This window comes from Anas acuta, chromosome Z (assembly GCF_963932015.1).
Source record: "Anas acuta chromosome Z, bAnaAcu1.1, whole genome shotgun sequence".
In the NCBI taxonomy this organism is placed as follows: Eukaryota; Metazoa; Chordata; class Aves; order Anseriformes; family Anatidae; genus Anas; species Anas acuta.
Window position 1 is genome coordinate 44,430,703 of NC_089017.1, and position 24,616 is coordinate 44,455,318.

The 24,616-nt window shown below is 36.1% G+C and overlaps 1 protein-coding gene across 2 annotated transcripts in view; it reads right to left on the reverse strand.

The window, feature by feature from the left end:
- Positions 1-24,616, reverse strand: part of ADAMTS19 (ADAM metallopeptidase with thrombospondin type 1 motif 19) — a 163,081-nt gene that overhangs the window by 92,293 nt on the left and 46,172 nt on the right. For both annotated transcript variants that reach the window (XM_068666760.1, XM_068666759.1), the window contains exon 7: positions 13,651-13,694. In XM_068666760.1, the coding sequence (XP_068522861.1) occupies positions 13,651-13,694 (44 nt within the window). The remainder of the gene's footprint in view (positions 1-13,650; positions 13,695-24,616) is intronic.

Below are 24,616 nucleotides of genomic sequence, written 5' to 3' on the forward strand. Positions count from 1 at the left end.
CAAAGTAGGATTTACAGCACAAGAAATTACCATGTGACTACTTGCTAACATTAAGAAACACAAATTGACATAGTTTTATGAAGATGATCTTTTCTAATAATTTGCTTTGCTACTGAATATTGCTACTGACAACTATAATTTTTTCTAGCACAAGCACAAATTTAAACATACCTTTATAAAAAGAACACAAAGAAAAGCTCAGTTGATTTAAAAATACATAGCTGGAATATATCAAAAAACATTTTGTTTTAAAGTATGTATTAAAAAAAAAAAAAAAGCCTCATTGCCTCATTGATTTCTGCTCCAGGAAATAGGAAATACACTGCGCAAAACAGTATGTTTATGAAAGAGGTGACATACAGGTGCATTTCAGACTTCTAAGGGAGCTATGTGCCATGTTTATATTTTAAAAGTTACCCTGTCTTTCAAGATCAGTTTTGAGGTAGTCTGCATTTTGTAAATAGAAATTTTCTATAACTTCTTAAAACTTAAAAAAAAAAAAAAGTGATCACCTTAAAAATTGAGCTATATGTCATTTCACGATCTTTTCTGTAACTTGCCTAAAAAGCAGAGAATATTTGTTGCATGTCTATTTTAATGAAAATATGCTATATTTTTAAACTATCTTTTTCTCTTACTCTGCTTCTAGGAAAATCTCCTTGCCCACAAGAAATGATCCTGAATTGATGTTATCCTGCAAAGTAAGATGATCCAGTAATTGTCAAATATGCCTCCCTTGCAGATTTCTGAAATGTGACTTCAGAAATTTTAAAATACTATAGACCTACACCTCTGTACACCATAGTCAAAATACATTAGCATCAAAGAGCAAAATATGTAATAGAGGTAATTAAGAATTATGTCAATCCAAGTAGTGAAAATATTAATCCAGGTGCCTATCTCTCTTCTTGCCTCCCTGACATCTAAATTTCAGTTCTCACATTCATAAAATGTACAGCTGCTAAAACTCATGTTCTGTACATCTGTGAACACTGCAACACCTTTGATTTCATTTCTTGTCTCATTCCATTCCATCAAATCATTTTTTTTTCTGAACATGCTTCTAAACCTTGTGTAACATCGATGTCCCTTCCCTACATGATCTAGTCATAATAAATTACCAATGCTTTTCCTGCTCTTGAAAAGATTCCAGCCTTGATACCCCATTAATCTGATTTTCCTGTGGTTTAATTTCTAGTGAGTTCTTCCCTTTGCCTTGTTACCATTCTCTGTTCAACAAGTAGGTGAGAAATTGCTCTTGAGATGTATAATTTTCATTTTCTGTTTTTATTTCTGCAACAATATATGAGCAAACAAGAATTTCTTACTGTCTTTTGTATTTCTTTTTACTATATCTGCACTACAGAAATGACGCTGTGTGGTAGTGACATCAAACTATTCCTTGATAAACAGTACTTCAGCACAATAATACATTTCCACATTTTACTGTAGTCTGGGTACTGTAACACATTTCTCATGTTTCCATGAGATAACCAAGAAACACGAAGTTTATTTTACTGTTGTTGAGAACCCACTTGAATAAAATGTTTAGAATTTATTTATTTATTTATTTATTTAATCCTGGTGTAACCTGCATTCTCTTTTGTGTGAGAATAGGAGCACATAATTCATGGGTTGAGATAATGACAGTTTAATAGGACAGAAAAAGAATGGAAAAAAATAATAATAATGATAAGAATAATAGTAAGAGGAGTTGTGGATGTCCCCTCCCTTGAAGTGTTCAAGGCCAGGTTGGATGAGGTTTGAGCAACATGGTAAGGTGTCCATGCCTATGGCAGGGGTGTTGGAACTAGATGATCTTTAAGGTCACTTGCAATCCAAACCATTCTACAATTCTATGACTAGTCAGCTGTGATTTGTTTTTTGTTTGTTTTGTGTGTCTTTGATTTTTAGATAACCTATTACTCTACAGTCAATTTTTTTTATGCTTGTGACCTTTAATTTTTTAATGGGAATAAACTGAATTTTGTTTCATTGTAAGAGAGATGAATGACAGATTTTGAGACTAGTTATAGCAGATACCAGTAGCACACCTTATTAGAAAGGTGAATCATCTTAACTAATGCCTGTCTGATATATGAGAACAAAGGCAGAAGTATCTTGAGAAGAATCTTCTATTCAACTTCTTTTCAGTTAAAATTATTTGATTTAAAAATACTACCATTATTTCATCTCCAGATATCTATCCTGTATTCCATCTTAATCAGTGCCATCTAAGCAGTTGTTATTATTCTGTGAAGGTGGTTTTGCTGCCCTCAGTAAGAGTCAATGCCAACTGGTCAGTAGACCAACTTGCACCTGCCCTGATAAGTTTCATCAAGACCATTTCTCAATGTTCTTGCAAATTGTTTAAACGTCAAAAAATTTGTTGAGTTTGTTGGGATGGTCCTCAAAACACTTGAACTTTATGAAAGCAAGCTGAAAAGGCTGGGTATCAGGTCTTTCCTCTTCCAGAAAATCCACTATCCAAACTACCTGTGCAAAATCTCCAAGAACAATAAATGAGAACTAAAGGAGATTGCTTTGTCTCACATTTGCAAGAATAGATCCTGACCAGTCCCTAATTGAGCAAGCTGATTAAATGATGACATGAGAAACTCATGTTCCATTCATGTTGGGGTACCATCATCCTGAGAACATAAACCCTTCAGTACAGACTGAAAACTTAAAAACAAATGAACTTGTTGCCATTTATGTGTTGTAAAAGGGAGATATGGTGTATATTACAATAGAAAATCTGCACAATGCAAGGCATTTATATGAAGAGTGAGTTTTGGTGTTCTTTTTGCATGGCAGAGTTTTCACTGTTTGATGTGGTTGCATGGATCATCTACAGTTCTCTCTACAATTACCTCTCAAATACCAAAAATTTCTTTCCTTTCCACCTCAATTAAAGGTCCCATGTATTATTATCTACCCATCCTATTCTTCAAATTTCAGAGAAAAATATGCTGTTAGATAAACCACCTAATGAATGCATTATCCTGATGCTTTTTTTTCAGTCAATACTATACTATGAGGGCTACTCTGTTCAAATATTACTTTGCAAACATTTTTTAAAGCAATAAAAATACTAGACATCAGTATATCTATCAAGAGCTCAGCACAAGACTCATTAGAGGAATGGCTAGCTAGTTAGAAAACAGGTTTATTTTACAGCCATATATATTATATTGTATGCATGATACATGAAATGAAAAAATTCTTTATACAAAGTAATATAAAGCATGCATCAGTACTATACTGTATATAGAGAGTAATTGATTATTGATGCATGATTACCTACAGTTGCCAACACATTCAAATTTATTATGAATGTACACAGTATTTCATCTAAATGTTATCCACATAAAAACAAGCTATTAAAAAAAAAAAAAAAACAACAACAACAACAACAAAAACACTACTGTAGTGGTAAACTCCAAGAGTCCATAAAAGATACTTTTAAAAGATTACAGCCCCTTGGTCTGCTTCAGTTTTTCAGACTTGAGGTTAGAAAAGTCATGCCCACATTTATCCCCTAGCTGTCCTGCTTTTGCCTTAATGTGAGCATGGCCTCTTCTTGCAGATAACTAGCAATAGGACTAGAGGACATGGCCTCAAACTGAGCCCATGAAGGTTCAAGTTGGAAATTTGGAGAACTTCCTCAGAAAGAGTGGTTAGTCATTGGAACAGGTTGCCCAGGGACGTGGTGGAGTCACCATCCCTGGGATTGTTTAGGGAAAGCTTGGATGTGCTTTGATGTGATACTTAGGGACATGTTTGATTGGGTAATATTGGTGGACGGGTAATGGTTATATCAGATGATCTTGGAGGTCTTTTCCAACCTTAACAATTCTGTGATTCTATGTCTTACATACCATGGCCTATTGCCCTGATGTTTCATAGGTATTTCACAACTTTTCAGTCTGGAATATTAAAAGAGTTCCTACATGAAGTTAAAATATATACACTATAAGACAAATTACTGTGATAACTAGCTTGTGATTTCCTTTTGTTTTGTTTTGTTTTATTACCAACACAAAATACACACACACTGAATAATACCACAGATTCTTTTTGCTTATTTGGGAATGCCTTTTTCTGATGGACATAGGAGTTTTGCCTATAATAAATGAAAGTTGTGGCTCAAAGCACACATTCTAAATGTTACTAAATACAGTGTTAAAATTCTTTATGTATACTAAATCCCTCTAGATTTTAAAGTCCCTTTAAGACAGAATTTTAAATACCTCACGTAAATTGAGACTAAATACAGAAAATAATATAAGTACAAAAATTTAACTAGAAGCAGTATAATCTGCAGAAAATGACATTTTTACAGAAGGGATACAGTTACACAATAAATTCCCCAATACTATGGGTGGTATTGTGGGATATTACAGGACCACTTACTGAGGTCAAGAGACAAATTCAGCAGCTAAGCATGTGCTTGATACTGCTGGGATTTTGACATATGTTAAGAACAATCACAGCATGTGTCCTACATGAGAAAGAGCGCAACTGAATGCATCTGAACTGGAATGCGCAACAAGAATTAGACATGGCTCTGAATAGATGTAATAATTAATATTAAAATCTTTAAAAAATCACTAACCTCAGAGTTATTTTACACTATCTACACGATCTGAAAATGTTGATTTATTTAGTAACTGAGCTATGATTACATCTTTAATACTATCTCAACTATCCTGTACTAATTTTTAACTATTAAAGACAACTACAAATACCAACACTATCAACAAATACAAAAAATTATCCTGAATATCAAATGAGTAACATGTTAAGAGTGTTTCATTTTCAAAAATTATTATTCCTATCTAAAATTTACAAACAGATTTAACTGAAGATTTTCAAAGCTGGAGATGAATATAAAAATAAAACTTCTAGTCTATCAAAACATTCAAAACCCTACTATTTCCTAGTCACAGATCACTACGACATAATTAGTAAGAAAGCCGTGAGTGATTTTTCTGTAGCATAATCTGAAAAACAAAAAGCTGATCATCCAATCCCCCCATGACAGAGGGGGTGGAACTACATGGTCTTTAAGGTTCCTTCCAGCCCAAACCATTCTATCATTCTATGAAACAAAACAGAAAAGAGTTTTTTTTCTTCACTTTCAACTCTCTAAATGCATTGGCTAACTACTTCAAATTAAAATAAAATACAATAAGGAAGAAGGAATTGCCTGAAGCGGTTAGTCCTTGATCAATTGTTTAAGGAAGAAAAGACTTGTTTTTTAAGAATTCTCAGCGGTTAGTAATTAAAAGTAAGCTTTGTGATTATGAAATTGCCATCAAGAGTCCATTCAGAGAGATTTATTCTGTGTTACCCTACTACTGTTCAGATTAATTAAGCTTTAAACACTTAGAATAAAACACTGGAAAATAAAACAGTCTAATGTGTTGTAACTGCGTTATTTTGTGGCTGAGTTACAACACAGTTTGAAAACAGATTCAGCTGTCTTGGTGTGAAAACCTAGGTCTCATCTCACTCACTCAGTGATGCCAACTCAGTAAAACAAAATGCATCATAAGGAAGAATTGCATCTTTGAACTTTGATGGAAGCAAGAAATGTAATCAATGTTAAGACTTTTATTATAATTATATTATAAGAGGAATAAAATTGTTGTTTGCAATAGTGAAAGTACGGATTTGATGACATAGCAAATGTATTGTCCTAGTTTCTTCTGATCTTCCAAAAAACTGTGCAGAGAATGCAATAATTCATTTGATGTTTTTTGACACATGAGGCAGACAAATCTGCAGAAAGGGTAGGAGAAATTTTTTCCCCCACCACATTTATTTGGAATTACCATCTAATTTGCTTCTGCTTTGTTGTACTTTAAGATATGTGTCTCTCACCAAAACAGAGTTTTATTCTTAAGACGTCAGAATTCAAAGTTTCTCTGACCCTTTAAAAAAACTCTTGCATATTAAAGACATTTGTAAACCAAACATACTGTATTACCATATAGGAATCTCATTTTAGGAAACTTTTGCAGTTCTGTATTTCTACATAGTTCAAATTATACTAAATACAACATTGTAGAAGTGTCATAGGAAAAAGCATTGTTCATAAGCCGCATCTAAACAGTGTAGTTACTCAGGCAGCTAATGGGCACACATCTGAGAAATAGAAACAAAAGATCACAAGGTGAGATTAAGTGAGGTCATTTCTATAACTAGCCTCTCTGCAAAAGTACTTGTTTTTCCTGCTCTCACTATATGAAGTGTTGCTTTATATGCAGGTCAGTGAACTTATGATCTTGCTGTAAAGAATGTTGTATGAATGTAAAATAGTATGTATTGTAAAGGTTGTATCAATGGCCTTACATAGATGAAATTGCCATTGGAAGTTTCTTGTAGATTAGACGGTGCATTCTCTGAATGCCAACAATCCTACTGACAAAAATTATGTTTCATTTATATAGGATATGATAAGAGGATCGTCTACTCAGGACAGCTATTGTATTTTAGAGTAAACCAATCAACACACAGGACAAAAACTTTAAAGAACTCCTCTTTTTGCAATAACATAAGAATACACATATCTTCCAAGTTTATCTTTTGAACCTCCAGCTGATTTCATTTCTCCATTCTCTGTGCAAGATTGACAGGACCCTCCCGCCATCTCACTACTATTTTTGGGGCAGGACTTATACATAGGATGTACACTTTGTCCTTTGGAGATTCTACTCTGCTCCTGGCTACTCTGTTACTTTAACCTTTATCAGTCTTGCAGAGAAACCCAAAAATGCAAATCAATGTTAAAGTATACTGTAAACAACAGGCCTCAAGGCTTACAGATTATTGTTTGGCATTGATGAACCAGAGATTTCCCTTGCCTCCTGCAGGTTTAAGCAACTGAACAACCTATTGTGAAGATCTGCAGTTGCCTTAAATAGTACCTTTCTTGATTATGATGATTTATTTTTGTTTGTTTGTTTTTTGATGATGATTACATGATTAAGTCTAAGAAAAAGGAAAAGAAAAAAAAAGCCACCTTTCTAGTGAAAACAAACTATTATTAGCATCTTCTAGAAAACCAGACACAGGCTGCAGGATCCAGTTCTGACCATGGGGAGAATACAGAAGAGGGGGAACAGACATTCTGTTGTTTCTTTATCCCAGGTAAACAAAATACAGTCACTGAAAACAAGGTGGTAGCATCTCTTCCGTCCTTTCCTTTTCTCTTCCTCCAGAAGACTACAGAGTCTACTAATCTCAAACACAGGTCATAGACCCAACTATACGAGGTGTCAGAGACAAAAAGATTGTCTCTGCCTAAACAGGTCAAGTGGTAAGGGTTCCTGTTCTGCAGAATGCAGAGACTTGAATTACCTTTAAATTAGCAACATCGAGTACCCACAGTAATCCATCCACAGTGGGATATGTATGGCTCAGCATGAGAGAACTCTTGCTTCTCAGCAAACTGCTACCACTTCCCCAACTAATTAGATTAAAGGTAGCTATGGTTACACAAACTGAGTTTGGTTACACAAACTGATTTTTTTGGCTAAAACAAGAGACAACACATGGATAAGAGTGAGGAAGCACAGGGAAACACTCTTAAAATTTACTTTCACAGTGTTGCTGCCCATATTCTGTGATGCTTCTCTGGCTGCTTTTTTGGTGGTAATGGGTCCTCAGCAGCCAACTTCAATCTATTCAGCATTAGCGTCCATTGGACAATGATAGCCCACCTAATTCCCTATTTGTGTTGTATCTGTATGTGTAGGGCTGGACTAAGTGTTGGTCTGTGGGGACAAATACTGGAGAAAAAGCCCAAATACTTTGTATTAAAGATCTACAGCTTTCACATTACAAAAAGAAAGTAAATAAATCTATCTTTGGCATTTTGCTAAGTTGGATGGAAGACATATTCTTTCACTTCATTTTGTTCTGTAGTCTTTATTGTGTACATGTTTGTCTGATTCCTTACCAGTCATTATTTGTATCCTTCTTATTTCGAACCTTTATGACAGAATGGAGACCTGATGGCGCCTAAATTTTCTGCTATTGTTTTTATCTCTGCAACACTAGATGTTACCAAAGTTGGAAATTTACAATATAGTGTAGTTGCACTATTCCCCTCAAACAATCTGAAAAAAGTTTTAAGGGAGTTCTGTTTAGAGATGGCGATATCAGCATTTTATTATAAAATCCTTTCTAGTAAAATTTTAAGATTGAAATACATTTTGGAGAAACAATATTCTTATAGTTGATGTTTGAACTGAAAAATGATATCTGAAAATAGAGGATCAACTGGTATGCAATCAGGTTTTTAAAATAAAGCTTCCCTTCCCTTCCCTTCCCTTCCCTTCCCTTCCCTTCCCTTCCCTTCCCTTCCCTTCCCTTCCCTTCCCTTCCCTTCCCTTCCCTTCCCTTCCCTTCCCTTCCCTTCCCTTCCCTTCCCTTCCCTTCCCTTCCCTTCCCTTCCCTTCCCTTCCCTTCCCTTCCCTTCCCTTCCCTTCCCTTCCCTTCCCTTCCCTTCCCAGCAAACCCTGCACTTTTATGATATCATAAAATACAAAAAAAATTAAAAAGTCTCTAAACAGTACTTAACTACCTTCTCCTCAGAAAACCACAGCCTATCAGAACATTGCACTTACTCTCTTCCGAGATCAAAGAAATGCTGTAAACCCTATCTTTCACAAAGCATCAGAAAAGTTCAATTTCCTATTCCTGAGACATCCTATTACTTGGGAATTTCAAAAAGGATGAAGATTATAAGCAAATGGTATCAATTTTAAAGGAAGCTTGTTCAAAACTATACAGGTGTGTCAACTGGAGATGCATTTAAAAAAAAAAAAAAAAAAAAGAAGCCTTACCCTGTTGCAATAAGAATATTGGAACAATCAACTGATGTCACTCTACTTAAAGCAAAAGCTGTCTCTAAAATGATTTGTATTTCTGACATATTAAGTAAAATGGAACTCAACTTATACATGCTGAGAAAATTGCTGACTTTCCCTTCACTGAGACTTTTTTTTTTTTTTTAACTGAGTGTAGTGGTTTACTACGGGCTTAGGCTAACTAAATCTGGAAATACCTTTTTTGTTGTCGTTGTTGTTTTCCATTTTGTTGCAATCAGTGTTACCAGAAACTTTTACTAGCTATCATAAATCTTTCAAAACATTAACTATGGTCACAACATTTTACACAGCACATGTGCAGTACACCTGTGGACTTTTGACAGGGGATAAAAGAAGACATTACCTGAAAAATCAGATAGCATACTGCCTGGGAAAAATATTAGGATTCAGGTGCTTAGTGTCTGATAGCTGGAATGGTATATCTTCAACAAAGACTTAGGAAAAAAAAAGGGCCAAAACATCAATTAATATTCACTATAGGATAATACTACTAAAGCAATGGCTTTAGTAATAGTAAATAGTAGAGCAAGTAGTGGAATAGAATTTATAGTAAATAGTAAATAGGATAAATAATAAATGATAGAAGAATATAGTAAATAGTAAAGCAAATAATAGAATAGAAGAATTTTTGTTTACAATTTATTTTCAAGTTCTCCACATTCTTTGAGGATAAATTTACTTTGAGCATTATAACTTGGAGTGATATGGTTGTACATCAGTGTTTGGTACTTTCTTAAAAGCTGCATCATAGACACTAGAAATACAGACAATGCAATGAACATGAAGGCTATGCTGGGTTCTGATTCTCTCAGCAGGTAACTCATTAGTTTGTACAGGTCATTTAACCTGTCAGTATTGCCAGCTATAGCAATTACACTCATTCCTAGACTTTTGAAAACCACTTCGTGATGACACTGTTGAAAGAACAGTGTTACCCACCCCTGAACACTTCCAAGGCATGAGCAAGCTCTTATGCACCTCACTAGACCCTATCCACCAATCTAAATCTACAGCTTTGATGCAAATGCAGAGCTGCATGGAAGCTCCAAACAAAACTTTTCAGCTAGTTACGTACACTAACACAATTTTGATGGAACAAAATTGTGCGATTGTGCTACCATGCTGATTCATTCTGCTGGCACAAGGAAGGACTGGAAAAGGAGGCAGCAGGATGCTAAACCAAGGCAGTGAGCAGCCTCCTGTGCAAGCCCAGGAAGAAGACAGACTCGTTTAGAAACACTCATTTTTGCAGTTAACCATTTTAATTATTTTGCACTTAACAGAACTCCAAGTTGATGACAACAGAAGACAAGCATCATTTTACAATCTGTCCTTGCCTGCAACATTTCACTGTTATATCTAGCTCACTGTTTCTACACAGGACATTAGCTAACAGAAAACAACAAATATGATACAAACGATGTCTAAGAGACTCAAAATCTTAACTGCTGGAGTAGAAAGGTAGCTAAAAGAAGAGAAAATCAAATGTGCATGCATTTGCTTCAACAAATAGTCCTCCTGTATTTATTTGTTGGCCTAATCCTTGAAGGGAATGAGAAATTATATGTTGATTTCCATCTGCTGGTACTGAGATGTTTGCAGTGATCCGCTAACAAACTGCCTTCTGAATCATTGCTCATTTCAATTAGTTAAATGTGATAATACCAGAAGATGCATACACAAGAACAATACAGCATGTACTAGCCCCCAGTTTGCACTTTGTGCTGATTCTTGATGATTCTTAATTTATTGAAAGCTGACAACTTAATGAATTTCTGAAAAACATAAAAATAATTGAGACATCTAAACTCAGAATTTTACCTGTCTGCAGTAAAAGAAATTTAAAAATTTGAAAGAGTAAGGAAATTAGAAGACTCCAAATCAAATTTAAAAGATAGCTACCTGTAATTAACAGCCTATTTGGAGGACAGTGATCCCCTAAACAAGCTGTCTTTTGGAGACAGAGAATCTTCACCATTTTCAGGTCTAAACTATTTTTCCCATGAGCTAATTTAAATTTAATTTGTATACAAACATCTTCATATGTGTCCCATCATCCTCTTGCGCTACCCCCTGTCTTCCCCCCCACCCAAATAAATTAATAAATTAATAAAATTAATGTTCATTTTAGTCCTAGTTCCTAAAGACTGAACAGCAAAGTAGGATCTGAAACCTCTCTTTAAGTTATGGAGAGCTGTGAGAATCAGTGGTGAAATAACAGGATCTCCTTTCTGTGGAAGCATTGGAGATAGGGAGTGCACACACAAACAGAACAGCAGGGAACAAAAAAAAAAATAACAAAAAAACAACAACAACAACAACAAAAAAGTGCTGCAGCCAAAGAACCATGGGAAGCTCAAAATCAATTTGGTCTAGTCCATTTTGATGCCAAAGCAATTGCCTTGTGATTCTCCACCCAGAAGGAATTTCACAGAAGCTATGACAATTGACAATGATGAACTTAGAATAGCTCGTCTGAAATCAGTGGTCCTGTGTTGACTGATAATGTACGACATGAGAATATACCTTTTTTTTTTTTTTATAGAAATAGGAGGTTAGTCAAGGAAGGAAGAAATTGGAGTTGTTCTGGATTTACAGTGTAAGCTAGCCCCCAAACTTCTCTGGTCACAGTAGTTTTCCTAACACTTCTAGCAATAGCACAATACTTAAATAAAACTCTGAAGAATTGTAAAATAAAAAATACTCTACTTTTGAAACTTCAATATATTTGGGGAAATTTAATAAAATTCTGAAGTAAAGAATAATATTATATGTTTCTAGTTTTTGACATATTTTTGATATTTTTTTTTTCTTCTCAAGTGAGTTCTTGGTTAATGTTAACTATAAAACATGAACTCACTGTCATTCTAAGAAACAATGAAAAAGTATTAACTGAAGCGTTCTGAAGCTCTGAACTTCGAGTATAGTGAGACAGAAAGCACAGACAAATGTATTTGCCACCTAAATACATTATAAACTGGTCTATATAATAGAATATTGGCACTCACTCTGTCTGGCTTAAGTGGATACTCATATCCACGCTGAAAAATGTGTCTTGGCATTTACTGAATAAACAACAAATCCAGTATTTTTTTGTTTAGTACCCGTCACTGGGAATAACTACAACAACCCTTTCCAATAATGACATCTGTCCTGTAATGTTCCTTTCTCCTGAATTTCACTTCTGGATTGAGTTATGTGCTACAAGGAATACCGTGAGTGCCTCATGTATGTTCACAGTTACACTACCATTCCAACAGAATTGCCTTACTATTCTTTTTATGGTAGACAGGAGTTTGTATTTTGGTATATGCTTTTGTTTATTTTCTTTCTCTCTTTCTTTCGTTCACTGGCAAGCTCTGGAAAACTAGGAATTGTATGGTTGATACGACATTAGCATTTTTTGTCTACGCCCTTTGATAAATTCTGTAATGTACAGCACGTTAAACATCCCTGGAATTTGATATCTCCTTTTGCCTATAAAGATGTTATATGAAGATCTATAGATCAAAGAGCTCTTGCTTACCTTTCAATTAACTTCTACTGATGATCTAATCTAGGACTAAAACTCAATGTCTGAGTTTTTTAGAAGTTAGTGAAAGCAAAAGAAAAATATGTCAAACTGAAACCACAGTCTACATGTACTCTTAACAGTTTTACATGGGACGGGGCAACCCTGGCCATATGTACAGACTGGGTGACAAGATGCTGGAGAGCAGCCCTGCAGAGAGGGATCTGAGGGTTGTGGTTGATAGCTGGCTGAATATGAGCCAGCAGTGTGCCCTGACAGCCAGGAGGACCAACCATATCCTGGGGTACATCAAGCACGGCATCTCTAGTCAGTCAAGGGAAGTGATTGTCCCGCTCTACTCTGTGTTGGTGCAACCTCACCTCAAGTACTATGTGCAGTTCTGGGCACCACAGCACAAAAAGGATGTAAAACATTTGGAGAGTGTCCAGAGAAGGGCTACAAAGGTGGTGAAGGGCCTAGAAGGGAAGACGTGTGAGGTCACTTGGCCTGTTCAGCCTGGAAAAGTGGAGGCTGAGGAGAGATCTCATCACGGTCTACAGCTTCCTCATGAGGGAGAGTGGAGGGGAAGGCGCCAATCTATTCTCTTTAGACACCAGTGACAGGACCCTCGGGAATGGTGTCAAGCTGAGGCAGGGGAGGTATATGCTAGACATCAGGAAGAGGTTCTTCTTCTTACTGAAGAACACCAAAAGGGTGTGAGGGGGAATGAATTTTGACAGAAAACCTAAACATAGCCCGCACTTACTTTAATTGTAGGTACCAGAAGATGACTTGCACAACAGTAAACATCCTGTAAGTTTCTGAACAGTTATATGCTTCATAAACACTGTATTACTCTATTATATTATATTCTTACAGTAAAAAAAAATGACATATTCTTATCAAAGATAAATCCACAGTAGTAAAGAAATAATCATATACATGCTTTAACTTGCTGTTCTTAAGAATACTAAAACAATTTGTTATTAAACTGTCAATGATTTTTTTAAAAAAATAAATAAAGAGTATATTAAAGAAATGAGATAGAAATATAATACTTTTTAACACTCTAGTTAAATGGATGTGCAACAAAGTACTGTATATCTAACTATCTAGATACCTGTATATAACTAACAAAGTATTGTTGGAACTTTAGACATCTGTATTTTAGCTAGTTACAGCTACCCATTGCAGATGCTGCTGTCATATTGTAGCCTCTTACGTTTATTTACTTACCAACAGTATCACATGGTTCGTCTTTGTGCACGCAGAAATCCTTCCTAGAATTGGGGGTGGAAAAAAGAAAAATGTTAAGCAAGCCAAACTGTCAGACTCACAATGATTGTGTGACCTATTTACAAATACCTTATGTGGCTCAAAGAATAAATACAGAACATCATTATCTCAACAAAGAGCATGGGGAAGCAAAGGCCACGAATACCCAAAACTTTAGATATTCTCAGAAGAGATTTAAGAGTAGTCAGGTGACAAAATAATGTATCATACATTTATATTGCATTTTACATAATTTTGCCTTTTCTTAACCATTTCAGTTTTTTGAAATGTAACAAGTCTAAAGTTAGTCTTCAGAAATTTGCAGAAGTTATCTTTCATTTGAAATAAAAATCTCTGTGATACTTAACACCAGATCCAAAAGAAGCACTGTAATCCAGGATTTAGATCAAAAAAATAGAGTAAAATTGTGCTCCAAAGACATGACTAAATGTCTTTAGTTAACATGACTAAAAGAAAACATGGTGTAAGTGCATGTTGGACAAGTATTTCTGGTGGGGCATCCATTCTAACAGTGCTCAATTTCAAGTTAACTCATTGGGAAATGAATATCACCAACACAACTCTCAGTCTAGCCACAGTTCTATAAATGAGAGCACTTAATTGCGTTAAGTTGAGTAAATACTTGTACTGGGTCTGACTGGGATGAAGTTAAATTTCCCTGCAGCAGCCCATACAGTGCTGTGCTCTACTCTTGTAGCTACAACAGCACTGGTAACACACCAGTGTTCTGTCTATTGCTGAGCAATGCTAGCACAACATCAGGACTCCCTCTAACCCCTCCAGAGCCAGCAGGCAATAGGTGAAGCAATAGGTGAGGAAGGAATATCGCCAGGGCAGCTGACCTAAACCAACCAAAGGGATATTCCATACCATATGATGTCAGCCTAAGCAATAAACAGTGGAAAAAGGAAGGAAAGGGAAGCTCTTGTTCTTAAAACGCCTGTCCTTCCAAACAACGGCTATGCATGTGTAGTGGGTTTACATGGCAAGGTTTTGGTTGCATGGGGCCCTACGGGTGGCTTCTTTGAGAAGAATCTAAAAGCTGCCCCATATTAGATAATGGCCCCACTGCTGACCAGAGCCAAGCCAATAAGCAATGTTGTTTGTGCCTCTGTGGCAGCATTTTTAAGAAAGAGAAAACAAAAAAACCTGCTGCCACACAGCAGCTGTGTGAGAGAGGAGTGAGAAACAGCCCTGCAGCCACCAAGGTCAATGAAGAAAAAGGGGGAGAAGTGCGCCAGGTGCTGGAGCAGAAGTCCCCTGCAGCCTGTGATAAGGACCATGGTGAAGCAGGCTGTCCCCCTGCAGACCATGGAGAACCATGGTAGAGGAGGGTTCCACACCGCAGCCTGTGGAGGAGACCACTGTGGAGCAGGTGGACCTGCACTGATGGAGGCTGCAGCCTGTGGAGGACTCCCGCCAGTGCAGATTCTGGGCTGGAGCTGTAGCCCGTGGAGAGGAGCCCATGCAGGAGCAGGTGATCTGGCAGGAGCTGCTGCCCATGGGAGATCCAGACTGGAGCAGTTTGTTCCTGATGGATGGACCCTGTGGTATTAACCCATATCTGCAAGATCAGTTTGGCAAGGACTGCATCCCGTAGGAGGGACCCCACAGCACAGGGGATGAGAGTGACCATGAAGGAGCAGAGGACACAAAGTGCTATAGACTGACCCTAACCCCCATTCCTCCGTTCCCCGGTGCCACTCATGGGGAAGAGGTGGAAGAGGGTGGATGGGGGGAAGGCATTTTTGGTTTCTTTCCTTTGTTTTTCACTTCTCTAGCTTGTTAATAATAGGCAATAAATCTTACTATCTTCCTACTCTGAGTCTGTCTTGCCCATCACAATAGTTCCTGTGCGATCTCCTCATTCTTATCTCAACCCTCAAACCCTTTGCATTGCATTTTCTCACTCTTCCTCTTTGAGGAGGCTGAGTGAGAGAGTGACTGTGGTGAACTCACCTGTCCACCTGAGTAAAACCACCACAGTGTGTTGAGGCCCTGCTTCGAGGATGTAGTCAAGCATCGGTTGTTGGTGGGAAATAGAGAGTAATTTCTTTCCTCTGCACTTTCACATGGCCTTTGCTTGGTTTTATTTTTTGGTGTTTTTTTTTTTTTTCTTTTTTCTCCCTTTACCCCCTTTCACTTTTCCATTTAAATATTTTTTAAATTAATAATAATTCTACCTTAATAATTATTTTTTCTTTGATTAAATTATCCTTATCTGAATCCATGAGGTAAGGCTTTCCTTTCCTTCATCACCTCCTTTTTTGAGGAGTGGCAGTGAGAGAACGGTTGTGGTGAAGTTCAGCTGCCTAGCAAGATAAAACCACCACAATACCTTACCCCTGTTTTAAACAACGTCTGCCTGGAAATCATTTTCACACCTATTTTACACATTCTCAGAGACAGATAACAAAATTATCAAAAAAGCAAAGGCAGAGTTTCTTTTTAATAGAATTTGAGGTATGCATTAGAATGCATACCTCATGCATTATGCATTAGAATGAGGTATGCATTAGCAAAAAAAAAAAAAGCACAACACATATGTCATCTAAGAGAAATATTGCCTACTTACCTGAATTTTATTGACATGTACTCAAATAAAGAACATTCTGTCCTTATGCTGTACCACAGAGTAATGGTCTCAATTTTTACATAGGCAATATGGGCCAGAGATACCTCATTTCATATTGAAGCTACATCTGTGAAGCTACAAAGGTACAGATGTACATATAGACAGACATAAATATATATATAAACACACATATGCACTTACGGACACATATCTATGTATTTATTATTAGTGGCTGTATTTATCAGTGGAAACTAACTGATACACTGGAAAGAAGAAACCAATATAGAAATTTTCTGTTTCCAATAATGCTTAAATTATTAAATAGTTTTGCATGAATAATCATATTTGTTTTTTTATACCTAGAAAGCTCCAAGTACGCATTTCATGCATATATACTGACTATAGTATAGTTAGGTAACACATTGTTAAGTAGATATATTACATCTTTTAATAAATACAGCTGTTAAAGGCTCTAAAAGAAAAAAATAAGTTGGAAGTCAGTTAAATAATCACATTAATATGGATTAGACTCAAGCCCAAATTCTACTTTTTTTATAGAAGAAGATTTAACAATGAAAGATAGTTCTCTTTCAGAAATGTCTGACACATTCAGAAATGTGTATTTATTTTCTAGTAACTAAATGTTTGTTAGCATTGTTTGCTAGGAATTGTTTGGTGCTTGAGATGAGAGAGTAGACTAGTGATACTTATCATTTTTACAAATGCAACTATTCAAAGAGCTTTTTGTTTGTTTGTTTCCCACAGACTATTCCCACATAGTGATTTAGGCTGAAAAGCAATCTCAAGAGGCTGGCAGATTTCTGACACTTGTTAAAGGCCACACAGCCACAGACATGGGGTTATAGGTTTTGATTCTCCAGTCACTATTGCCAGATAATCACTGAATAGTAAAGCAAAACAACACTGCTAGAAACAAATCTTCTGACTAAAGTGATAAAGTAACTCTGGGAATCCATTTAGATGAGCTTGGGAAATACAGCCAAAAGTGGTGAACAAGAAACTATAATCAGATACAGAAGGAAGTTCTTTAGTTTTTCAAACCTGCAACAAATTGCATTAATGCACTGGGTTGTAACACAATTCTTTGTTCTGTGCTATGTGACACAAGGGACTTATTGTATTGTTAAGCAACATGACAGAATGATTAGAAATATGGTACTTTCTGTTAAGCAAGAGAACATGTATAAAGACAATCTAGGACATACATGGTCTTCTACACATAGCCATACAACTACCATAAATATTAACTGATGTAGTAAGAAGATTAAAAAAAAAAAAAAAAAAAGAAAAAAAAAGAGCATACCTTCAAATTTAACAGAAGATTATTGCCAATGTTCAAGAGGTTTTTGCTTATGTAATAGCTTTGTTCTCAGTAACTTACTGAGCTGTTTTTGTTTTGTTTTTCCATCTTGGCTGACTATGGTTAAGCTATGCATCCAGAGTCTCATTATGGGACTTGGGGGAAACAGTTCTGCTATGATTTGGCAAGAGGGAAGTACAATAAATGCTTCTTAGATCCTTTTTTACACTGAAAGAATGCAATACCTCCTTTTATTTCCAAGTACATGAATGTATTACACTCACTTAAGACTAGGCTCCTTAGCAAAGATTTAGGGCTCTAGCTATACCTACAAATGACTCTTACATAAATTGTTCTCTAATTCCTAAAAGGTAATTCCATCACATTCCATCAACTACCTTCCAGTATGTATACATTTAGCCTACACATGTGTATATATATATACATACATATATATGTATATACTTTTATACGTGTATAAACCATTGAGATTATTTGTTTGTTCTTTTCCTTCCTTCTCTTAGCAAACTAGGGCTAAGATAATAGCATTATCATTAATTCATACATAAGGTTTTGGAGCACAAGTCCCTAAGTCTAACAGTGAAAGCAAAAAATTGGTGTGAAATCCACTCCTAGTAAGGATCTAGCACACAACTTCCATTATTCTGAATGGATACTTTGTGTGCACATGGAAGGGAAAACATGTCTTTATTCAAGTGAGAGTCAAGAGGGGTTTTCTTGAGATTTATGATTGATGATCAAACTCAAGTTTGATGAAATTGGCTAATACTAGAAAAAATTCTAAGCAAGAATGGTTATCTACTAACACATTATTTCAAGAAATTACATTTAGTTAGTGCATTCTTAACTACTTACAGAATTTAGAAAGGTCTTCAGAGAAGGCCTAATTATCCACTTTCCAAATATAAAGTATCTCATTATATGCTGTTTTTTTAAAATAAATCTTGATGTGTGGATGGGAAAAACAACAGAAGACATGAAGAAAGGATAGAAAGCAGCAGAGAAAAAATAAAGAAGAAACCAGACAATTTTTATGAACTGTTTGACCAATCTGTCATTTTAGATAAAGTTAATACTTATTTTAGGCATACTAGTTGGACTTACTTGTCCAAACTGGTTTACCAAACTGGTTTCCTTCAATATATTTGGTTAGACAAAAGAAGAAACAGAAGATAGATAATAGATTTTAGCAGTCTACTAAATCTTCATTGTGGCTTTCGCCCTACTTTCAATTTCCTAACTCCTCCAATGTTCATAATGTTGAAAAATGCTCTGCTAGGTTTGGAACTGCAGTCTAACTCCTGCTGCCACCATTGATGTAGTTAGTAGGACATAAAAAAAATTTAAGATATAAGACATTTGCGGAATATTGCCCAAGAGACAAGTTATCTTAAAACATTACATTTTATAAAGAACTGTTGTAATTAATTGCACACATGGAAAAATACATTCTCATCACATTAAAAATGCTTTTGTTTAAATTGTACTAAGTGAATAATGACAACACTAAAGATGTTCTTGTCTTTTCATGCAATGGAAAATTTTGAAATAATTTCCACATATAAACGAGGTACATAATAAGCAATTAACACACTTCTTTAAAAGAAAAAAAGTAAAAAGGTAAATAAAACAATATATGAAAATCAATTTATGAGTTAATGAACCAAAAGATAATTTACACACATATTATTCAGTTGGGAATTTTAGCAAATGAACAACTTATTGTACATGCTTTTTCAGGAACTGTTCAGTTTTGAGGGAAAACCTCAACTGCAATGGTATGCACTGGACAGTATATTTTATAAAATCAGAAAACACTAAATTTAAATATTTAAATAGTTAACAGATCATTTATGCTCTGTAAAGTTGAACTGACATTAAATATGATAATACAAATAGGCCTTCTAAAGTTCATGTTTCAGCCAAATTTAAGAAAATGTCAGAAGTGTGGTAAGTGAAGTTTTAAATGAATTGAATGCGTAGCTAACATCTCAAAACAGATATAGAAAAGTGAAGAGGCCAAGGACAATGAAGTCCAATGGCATCTAGGCCCAGCATTACTGTTAAACAATTATTTGGAACAAAATAAGAGAGCACTGCTGGTAAAGTTTGAAAATGAAATGAGATCTGGTAGAATACAAAGAGGAATGAAGACAAATCAATTTTAATATTTCAGTCATTTGAATAACTTTTTAACGCATGTAACTTTTTAACAGATACAAATTGAACCACAGGAGGTTTCATCACCATATGAGGAAGAACTTCTTTACAGTTTGGGTGACAGAGCACTGGAACAGGCTGCCCAAAGAGTTTGTCAAGTCTTTTTCTTTGGAGATATTCAAAATCTGCCTGGATGTGATCCTGTGTAACACATTCTAGGTGATACTGCTTGAGCAGGGGGGTTGGACTAGATGATCTCTGGAGGTCCCTCATAGCCTCAACCATTTTGTGATTCTGTGTAATGTAGCCAAAACTGGATCCCAAAACTTGAATAGGTAGGGTGAAAACAAAAGGCCAACATGAGAAGGACAAGGACAACATGAGAAGGATAACATTTGAAAACAGGCAGTAAGAGTTTTCTTCAAGAGAGTGAACAGTATCCTGTTCACAGTGCCGTGTCAAATTTTGGTGCTTACAATTTGAAAAATATGAAAAGGCCTGGAAAGAGCTAAGAGAATGATTACATGTCTGGGAAACAAGCTTTAAAAACTCTCTTAGTTAATCTAACAGAAAGATGAGTTGTGACTTGATCACAGCCTACAAGTATTTATATAGGGAGGAGCTTTCAAACAGCTCTTTAGCTACAAATGGTAGAAAGAGATCCCTGTTTGAAAGCTGAAGTGACACAGATGAGAAATAAGATGCAACTGTTCGTTCTAAAAGTAAGTAAGGCAATGGTCTATTTCATAACACAGCCAATGTTCCTTTATTTTATATCTTTGTTTCAAGACTGCCTAGTTTTCTTGCTTACTACAAAAATCAAATGTAAAAATAACTGACTGAATTTAATCCTAGGAACTTACACTAAATAATCATAGTTTTAAAATTGAGTTTAGCTTCATGCAAGGGTACGTAACACAAGGGTACGTAAGGATGAAAGACATTATTGAATGGAACATACGCTTTATGAATACTACAGCCCTAAAGAACATGTTGACAGAAACAGATAAATTTATGCAGATTTTTCTCCCATGTAATATTACAGGCTTCATCAACTTTACAGACTCAAAAATCTTGAAGTTATAAAAAAATAATATAGATATAAATATATATGTAAATATAACATATGTTTATATTTTATATAAGTTACATATATAAGTATAACTTCAAATTAGAAAAATAGGTAGATTTTAAGAATATGGAAAACAACAATTTCTAAGTTTTAAAATCAATGTGATAAATACAGGAGAGCTCTTTTGTTTTCTTTTATTAAAAAAAAAAAAAAAAGCTTTGATTCTAAGATGCACTCTTTTCATGTTTACATGTTTCTGCCTGCACTCGCAACCCTATTAAAAATAAATAATAGTAAGGATATTTGTGGTTCTCATGAACTCCCTTGTTGTGGATGTCAAAAGAAAATAGTAGACACTGTAAAAGTTTGCAAAGAAACCAGGAGAGCTTGCAGTAATTAAATTAGTGATGGAAAAAAGAACTATGAAGACAAAATTATTTTCTTTCTCACTGTGCACTTGCAAGAACTCAGATTTACAGAGTTGTATTTTACTGCAGTGAAACTTAATAACAAATCTCTATCCCTTTACATTTCAACAGTTTTTGACTGCCAGACCCTGCAACCTTCTGGTGTGACCTTGTCATGTAAGTTTTCAGTATTACACATATATACGAAGGAACTGTACTTCCTCTGTGTGTTGTAACTATCAACAATGCTTAAAAAAAATCTTGTTCTAGGTTTAGGAAGATTTCTGTAGTCTGCAAATAATTGAAAATGCAACAATAAAATACAAGTAAATCTAAGTACTGCTTATGCCATTTGCAACTTCTATAGAATGAATCTTACAGTGAAAATGCCTCAAGCATTTTTTCAATTATAGATCATTCAGACTGCAGAGACTACAGATACTGTAGACAAATATGAATAAATGGATGATGATGTACTGGGTCTGGCTAGAATGGAGTTGGCTTTCCCCACAGCAGCCTATGTACTGTTGTGCTTTGCACTTGTATGTAGAATGCTGGCGATGTTTCACCAACGTTTTGGCAATTGCTGAGCAGCGCTGGAAGAACATCAAGGCTGTTCAAGATTATCTCCAGCCCTGCCTCACCAAATGCCAGTAGGCTGGGCATGGGCAAGAGGTGGAGAGTAGACACAGCCAGGGCAGATGAGCTAGACTGACCAAGGAGATATCCCATGCCATATGACATCATGTTCAGCAACAAAAGCTGTGAGGAGAGAAGGAGAAAGAAGATTTCAACTTCTCAGACATAAACTGCAATATCATGCAGGGATATCATAATGCTGCAAGAAACAAGTCTGAGAAATTCCTAAAGCATGGTGAATATAATTTTCAGTCATATTAACTTACAAAAGCAACTACGAAAGGTGCCCCTACTAGACCTGTTGTTTGAGAAGAAATGTGAGATGTAAAGGGACTTGCTACACTGGGTGATGAACTGGCTAAACGGCAGCACTCAAAGAGCAGTAGTGAATGGGACTATATCTGGCTTGTGGCCACTCACTAGCAGTATCTCCCACGGCTCAATTCTAGAGCCTGGACTGTTCAACAGTGTTATCAGAGAGATCTGGATGCAGGAGTTGAAGGCGTCCCTAGCAAGTTTGCTGACAATACTGATGCGGCTCTCTGGAGGGACAAGATGTGGAGGGATCTAGCTAGATGGGAGCATTGGGCAAACATCAACAGCATGGAGTTCCACAAAGGCAAAGGTTCTGCCAGGTTCTGCACCTGGGGCAGTGTGAGTAAGGCCAGACACAGACACAGGCACAGGCTGGAACAGGAGTGGCTGGAGGGAGAGCAGCTCAGCAGAAAGGGACCTGGCGGTGCTGTTGACAGCAGGCTCAGCATGAGCCCGCAGTGTGCCCTGCCAGCCAACCATTTGGCAGCAAACTGCATTTTGGGGTGCAGTAACCACAGCATAGCCAGCCAGTCTGCCAGTCTGAAGAGATGATTCGATTGCTCTGTGTAGCATTGGTGCAGTTCTGGGCTCCACAATGTAGAAAGGATGTTGAGACACTTGAAAGGGGAGAGTAACAAAGCTGGCAAAAAGGCTGGAGGCAGGTCCTGTGAGGAGAGGCTGAGGACACTTGGGTTGTCCAGTTTGGAGAAGAGGAGGGACAAGAGGCAACCTCATGGCTCAGCAACTCCCTGAGGAGGGGAAGGGCAGAGGGAGGTGCTGGCCTCTGCTCCCTGGGAACCCATGGCAGGACATGTGAGAACAGCTCTGCCACAGGAGGTTCCAACTGGACATTAGGGAAAATGTCATTTCTGTGAGGATAGTAAATCACAGGAACAGACTTTCCAGAGAAGTGGTTGATGCCCCTTGCCTGCTGGTGTTCATTAGGATAATGCCCTTAATAAGATGTTTTAACTTTTAGTTAGCCCTGAAGTGTTCAGGTAACTGGACTCAATGATTTAATTCACTTCCAAATGAAGTATGCTAATTTCTGATTTATTTTTTTTTTCCACAGAGAAAAATAGTTTCTGGTATGTACGTGCATAACTCTAAAGTAATAGAGCTATTTTATAACTGTCAATGAGATTGTTTTACCAGAAGAGTCCTTAAAATAATTTGTTTTAATTCATACATACTCCTTAGATCAAGCCTCCCTTATCCTTTCTAAATACACTATTCAAATGTTATCTGTCTTCCTTTTATTTTATGACGCCATATTTTAAAGTTGACATTACTTCATCAGAATAAGGTAATCCAAAGGAAATCACAGGTATCATTGCAGCCTATCTGGGCAGCAGAGAAACTAAAAGTTGTTAGGAAAAACTGGTTTGGCTTTCAGTTTTCCAAAAGAAATGCAAAAATAATTCTTGAATAGTGCCTTGTTCATGAAAAGGTTATGATGGTTCTTTGACTGTTGAATAAAAATCTCTAATATGCTCTTTATAGTCAACATTAAATATTAGTTCTGCAGAATAGTGATATTACCTTATTTATAACTCTTTTGGTTACAAGAACACTTGCTGTTCTATTGTCGTGTTATACAAAAGGGAGGTGCGGGTAAATTTTAGGCAGTCTGCCAAAGAATGTGTTAGATAATTAAAACTTTACATTTTTTACTTGTAATATTGGTGTTCATCTTTCTAAACAAAATTATTTCTCTCAATAAAGCAGGTCTGCTGTCCATAGCTGTTTTTAAGTTATGACAAAGGAGCCTGTTATGTGTTTGTAAAACAGAATTAAGACTCTGTGAATTAACAAAACACACAAGTGTAGCCACACATGGGGTTAGCTATACCATAAACCTGATGATGTGCAGAGGGAGCCTGGATTAGCAAAACATTCCCACAGTCAGCAAACCGCACTGGTATGATTTATTAGCAGCTAAAGCAGCTCTGAGATGGGAGGCAGTATAGCCCAGAGAATAATACCACTGAAAAAAAAAAATAAATAAAAACCTCAGAACAGATCTTTAAATCCTGACTCCAGTGCTAACTTACTAACTGACCTCCAACCAATCACTTCCCTGCTCTTTGCTTCAATTTCCTTAACATTAATCAGAAATCCACCTCAAAAAAGAAAACATTAAAACTGACAGAGAAAAAGTTTAAGGCAATGCAAATCAGAATATCGTTACTAAAAAGTACATCAGATAAGTGTGTCTTAAAGTATGAGTAGACTTTCCAAAAGTCAGAAGCTTTTTTAATATTTAGAAATGCTGCCTGAAATTTAAAAAATGTCTGTGGTCAAACACACTGGTTGCTAAAGACATCTCCAGGCATCTTGACTGCTTTAACTAACACCTCATTTGCATCAATTCAGAACTCTTCTATCTCTTCCCA